This window comes from Cryptotermes secundus, unplaced genomic scaffold (genome assembly GCF_002891405.2).
Source record: "Cryptotermes secundus unplaced genomic scaffold, Csec_1.0 scaffold176, whole genome shotgun sequence".
NCBI lineage: Eukaryota > Metazoa > Arthropoda > Insecta > Blattodea > Kalotermitidae > Cryptotermes > Cryptotermes secundus.
The window spans coordinates 642,443-648,442 of record NW_019731569.1 but is presented as its reverse complement, the minus strand read 5'-3'; the positions used below and the strand labels follow the sequence as shown (position 1 = coordinate 648,442).

The 6,000-nt window shown below is 35.6% G+C and overlaps 1 protein-coding gene across 1 annotated transcript in view; it reads left to right on the top strand.

Annotated features, from left to right (window-relative positions):
- LOC111867057 overlaps window positions 1–6,000 on the top strand; it is an 80,230-nt gene that overhangs the window by 71,973 nt on the left and 2,257 nt on the right. Inside the window, exons 52-55 of the mRNA XM_023856528.2 lie at window positions 1,839–1,960; window positions 2,834–2,945; window positions 4,475–4,606; window positions 5,530–5,729. Coding sequence (XP_023712296.1) covers window positions 1,839–1,960; window positions 2,834–2,945; window positions 4,475–4,606; window positions 5,530–5,729 — 566 coding nt within the window. The remainder of the gene's footprint in view (window positions 1–1,838; window positions 1,961–2,833; window positions 2,946–4,474; window positions 4,607–5,529; window positions 5,730–6,000) is intronic.

Here is a 6,000-nt window from a genome sequence, read left to right as displayed (position 1 = left end):
GGATATCCGTAAAAAGGAAAATGCCGCGAAAAAGCAAAAGACAGTATTAAATTATTTTAAGTGTTAAGTGTGACCGTAAAAAGTGCTGGATGTTGTTGAACAGTGATTGAAATAACTAATTCATACTGAGTGTAATGTAAAGAAAGTATTAAATAGGCCATGAGATGACATAGAAATGAGGATGAATAAATTTAAATACAGGTAGGTCTATAGTATTATGAAGGTATTAAAAGGTAAAAGGTAAAGTTGTTCCTCTGCTCAACGAATTAAGCCCTACGCCATTAAGGCGTGTGGGGGAGTGGATGTATAGATCCAAATTTTCTTGACCTCGGCACTAGTTGGAGGTGAGTGGTCAGCTTCACGCCCCGGCCGCTTTACCCCCGGGGAAAGAGCCCCCGGTACCCATTGGATAGGAGGTTGGATGGACCCCAGAGCCGGTCTGGACGATTTGGAGAAGTTAAAATTCTTGACCCTACCGGGACTCGAACTCCGACCCTTCACAGTCGTCCAGCCCGTATAATAAAATTTGGCTTAACCGGGTTTTCGATTAACCGTGACTTCCATCCCCACCATTAGCCCGGATAATCGAGAGTTGACTGTATATTTTTGAAAGACACAGTATAGGGATGTTGCATGTTAAGACATTACATGCTGGTCACAGGAATTCTTGTGGTTCCTATACCATTTTCTTCATTGTGGTCGCAAATCATGTTTCATGCACAGGTACTTTTCATGACAGCTATTGTTGTTTAAGTATGCATATAGATATTTAGTTATGTCCTAAAATATGGCCTAGACACTGAACAGATTTAATGGTGTTTGTTTTCCTTTGAGGAAATTTTTTATAAATTTGTAAATTTCCTTAAGTTTTCATTATGCTAGAGATCAGAGACAGGCAAGTTTGTGATCTCTTTGACCATAAGAGCTATGTTTGAAGTGAATTATATGCTGTCTGTTTATCTGGCTCTCTTGGTGAGAGTGGTCATGGAGATTGTGGTGACAGTTCTTGTGCTAGTGATATGCAGATCATAGTGAAATGCAAACAAAAGGTCTCTGTGGCAGTAAATTTTGAAGGTGGTGGTGATTAATGATTAAATAAATGTTGCTGATATTCTATATTATGATGACAGGAATGACCAGATGCATACTGATGTTCTCCATATTTAGAATTCTCTGAAGGCAATTTTGGGATTGCTGTAGTTAAAAGCAGTCCTAGAATTGAAGGAATCTTTACAAGTGAAACATTAAAAATTAGATAAAAGAAACTAGCTTTATATGTACAGACACCAAGAATTGTAAAATTTCACTAGAAAACAATGAAATTGACTGGTGTCACATCAGATGAAATAGAGTTTCGAGGAATAATTATAATCATGGTACAATTACATACAAGTTTAAATCACCATGTGAGAAGTTAATAGTCCACAAATTCCCATATAGAGACTTTAGTTTTGTAAAAATAGTGGTCATGAGAAGGTATGATCAAATTTGGCATATTTGCATTGTCGCAACAAATATTTTATAGCATAAATTTGAATTTAGTAAATTGTTTATCAGTCCATCCCAACAAATATTTTAAAGCATAAATTTGAATTAGGAAGTTATTTATTAGTCCTTCCCATGATTTTTATAAACAGAAGGTAATAATATCATCCTTAGAGATGTCAGTTTTAAAAACATTCTTGTTAAGAACCGAGAGACTGATCTACCTTCATGTAAGACCAGTTATGATGCTTGTTATTTTTACCATTCATTGTATTGTCATGTAGAGAGATCTGGTATTTTAGTATTCACTCTAAGATCACTATGATTCGTGATTATTAAGTTTTTTTATTTAGGTAACGGAAGTGCAGATATTTTTGGAGCAATCCGTTACGCTGCCAAACTGCTGTTCAGACCAGGCGTCTCCAAGACTTTCATCCTTCTGCCATGCACAAACTGTGATCCAGCTAATTCTACTGTAAGTTGAAAGCAGGAACTCTTTAATTTTAGGTGGAATGTAAGTTATTTAATGATTCTGTATCAGCTGCAGAGTTTATTTTAGTATCACATGTCACAAGAGGATGATCCAGTTTTATGAAATGAAAGACCTGGGGAGCAAACATACTATCTCTGAATTCATCTTGAAGGACCAAGGACAGCTGTAAAAACCCCTTGTACAGTATTGTTGATGTTCAGCTAAGAGTTAGACTTGATAACTCCTAAACAGAAGTCAGAAACTTTGCATGTTGGTCCATTTTGCTCTGTGGAAAGGCTCATAGTCCAGGGAGGAAATTCAGTTTTATATTATTTCATATATTCTTTGTCAGACTTTTGTTTGTGTCAGAATGAGTGTTTTTTTTTTCTTAGTTATTTTCCATGACGATAGATAAAGTCCGAAAACCCAATATCTTTGTGTTATATACACCATCGTCAGAATCCTATAGTAACTGTTAGAACCTTTAAAATTTCATCCTATTAAGCTGTTATTATATATTGTTAAATGGCAGAAGTTGTACTCATGGTAGGGTATTCTTTCTTGCACAAGGTGTTTAAATCCTGCTGCTGTCAGGCTTAACATGCAAACTTAGAACTGAAAAATATGCATATATCTGGAAATAATTGTGATAAACATGTTAGTGAGGATAAATGAACCTTGTGTTACAAAATTCCTGTTTAATCAGTGTTGTCTATTTTGCTTATAATGAGGTTGCTTTTAAATGAGGACACTAGAATTTAGACCATTTCTCTTTCACGCTTTCGCTATTTTCTAATATTTTATTCACTTAAAACCATATTGATTTAACGGGAAGCACTGAAATGCTGAACCACTTCAATTTGTTTGCATTTACAGGTTGACTACACAGTCCTACATCAGGCTCTTGTGGAGAATGACATCACCCTTCATATTCTGATGAATGATGAATTCATATTTGAAAAGGACAGGTTGAATAAAATATTCTATGGTAAATAATCAGATTTATTATCATGTTGAATTTGAATGAGCACTTAATGCACTTAGCTTTAGAAAGTGCCTACATTTGACAAATGAAGACATTAATTTCCTTCCTTACCAAAGAATAAAATTCTTCTTTAATTTGTGTATTCTGCCATTTATCCAAGATAAATATTCATCAAGTTTAAATTAATTCATTGAAATTGATGTATAGCTGACTTTAAAGTTTAAAGTTATTCAATACATGATACAAACTCTGTCTTCAGTGCAAACCATATGTTATAGGTCTTTTGTTTTGCTCTCCTTTACACACTACATGTTTCGGCCACAAACGGCCATCATCAGGTGTATTACTCACGTATCTGTCACACTGCACTTAGTTTAACTTTAAAATTTAAAAACACAGGTCTTCCTGCTTGTTCATTTTGCCGTTATTACCAAAATCTACTTCGTTGATGTCTTTGTTATTTACACATGACAATTTTGATTTCTCTGAATTAGCACTTATAAAATCTTCAATCTTCGTTGATGTCTTTGTTATTTACACACGACAATTTTGGTTTCTCTGAATTAGCACTTATAAAATCTTCAGTTATAATTTTTAAAATCTTTTCAATTTTCCTCTAAATTTTAAAATTTAAAATTGTCAGGGTTACTTGCCCTATGTCTATAGTGCTGCAGCAGCTACTTCTTGTTTCTAGCATTGTACTGGTGTTATTCTGTGTAATCTTTCTGTGTGTGTGTGTGTGTGCCGCTGCTTGTCTTTACTACGTGTGTAAATAACAAAGACATCAACGAAGTAGATTTTGGTAATAACGATGAAAGGAACAATCAAGAAGACCTATGTTTTTAAATTTTAAATGTTAAACTAAGTGCAGTGTGACAGATACGTGAGTAATACACCTGATGATGGCCGTTTGTGGCCGAAACATGTAGTGTGTAAAGGAGAGCAAAACGAAAGACCTATAATATATGGTTTGCACTGAAGACGGAGTTTGTATCGTGTATCATATGGAGTGCAACAGGATGCTTAAATATAATATTAAAGTTATTCATTGCTAACTTTAGATCATTCTTCAGTTTCATACTGCACACAAGGCAGTCAGTGTGTTCCTATGAAGCACTGGTACTCACCTGCTAGCCTGTGTATTCTGTTATAATGCAGAAGACTTAAATATGAATATTATTTTAATTAAAAAGTTGTGAACTTATTTATTTCAACAAACTAAGATGAACCAAACAAGTAGCACTTGTCCTACAATGCTTAAAACGTAGTAGGTGACTGGTTTAATTCTTTATTTATACATGGCTGTATCATTTGATTTTTGCTTATATTTATTGTAGATTTTTACTAAAATACCTGACATAGTATTTTACTAATCTGAACCAATTTAATTTCTGAATACAATTACAAAAAAAGTTACTTTCGGTGACCAGTAGAGACCTGAGCATTGATGAGACTTTACTGTTCAGATCATATTCATATACAAAGCTGTACAAAAATTTCCTTATCTCTCTCATCCTTGTTTCTGGTTTTAGGCATGGATGGATTAACTGCGTATACAAAGAAGGATGTAAAATCTCTCAAAGGATCTACTGAACTCCGAAGACAAGTTAAACTTCCTAAAGCTATGTTGGGATACTGCACACCTCTTGCATTGGAAACAAATGGTAAATGACAGTCTGTAAGGAATTCCCCCATCAGAAAGTAAACTGGCCAGTGATTGAAGAATTTAACAGAAATATCCCCCCCGCCCAGAAATTTGGAACTGCTACGAATTTTAATGTAACATATAACTGCAGATGTCCCTCCTTGCCTCTTAGTTGTGGGAATTACTGTTATGACTTTGTAAAACCAGTTTTGGGTGCAAAAACTAAAAAGTGACCTTGATAATTTAACTATAAGTACACAGCAACATAATTTAATCTTGACATAGAATCAGTTTTATTTCCAGATCTCAAGTAACTCTTTTACACTAATTATGATTGCCTTTTTGAAAAATGTAACACTATAGACAAGGATTTTATAACAATCTGCTGCCAGTTATTATATTCTAAGTAAAGTATCTTAAAGTAACTACATGTCAGTGAGAGTCAGTGCTACGCAAACCAGTTTTTGCCATGCAAGATGAAGCAGGATTTGCTCTAGTTTTATTCTGAGAAAAACATTCATCATCGTGGAGATGGAGTCAATTGTTGCACATTTCTTTTATTGCTAGTGGGGTGGGACTAAGTCCCTTGTACTGCGGCCACTTCTGGCCTATTGTACCAGCCCCAGATGATAGGTGAGGGTGATTGTGGAGCAATTGGTGGAATGAAGTTTGGCAGGGGAAACTGAAGTACTTGGAGAAGACCTGCCCCAGCGCCATTTTGTCTACCACAAATCCCACTTGATCAAACCCGGTCTGCCGCGGTGGGAAGCCAGCAAATAACCACTTGATTTACGGTGCAGCCTAATGTTGCACAATTTTGTAGTCTGTTATTTAAGCTCTACGTCATTGAAAATTAAATTAGCAACATTGTTTTACAAACTCATTCAAAAATAGGATAGATTTAAGGATTTTTAAAAGTAACACTGTTCTGCGGTATTTTAGGTACTGTTTTCACGGCAAGGAAGCTTCTGTCAGAGAAAAAGAATGCTGTAAAGAAGTTTGCAACTGTGTTTGCAAAGCGTGTTGCCCGCACAGCTCGGCCCTCTTCATGTCAGATTTGTGAATGCACAGCAGATAATAATGGGATGAGTTACATGGAATGCTTTCCATGCGAGTATCCATCTCCATCCTCCATTGATTATGTAAGTGTTGAATAATATACTACCAACCCAAATCATATCATGCTTCAGTGCAATGGAAACATCCAAGTTAACCTTCTTCAGCTGGGAAGGTTATGCTTGCCATGTTTTGGGATTCTCAGGAAGTACGGTTAGCCCATTTTCAGAAGTGTTGTTTAAATGTGAATTCTGCATCATACTGTGAAGTTCTTATGAGACTTCGGGATGCACAAAAAACGTCCAGGCCAACTGGCAGGAGGGGTACTGCTTCATCATGATAATGCCAGAACTCATA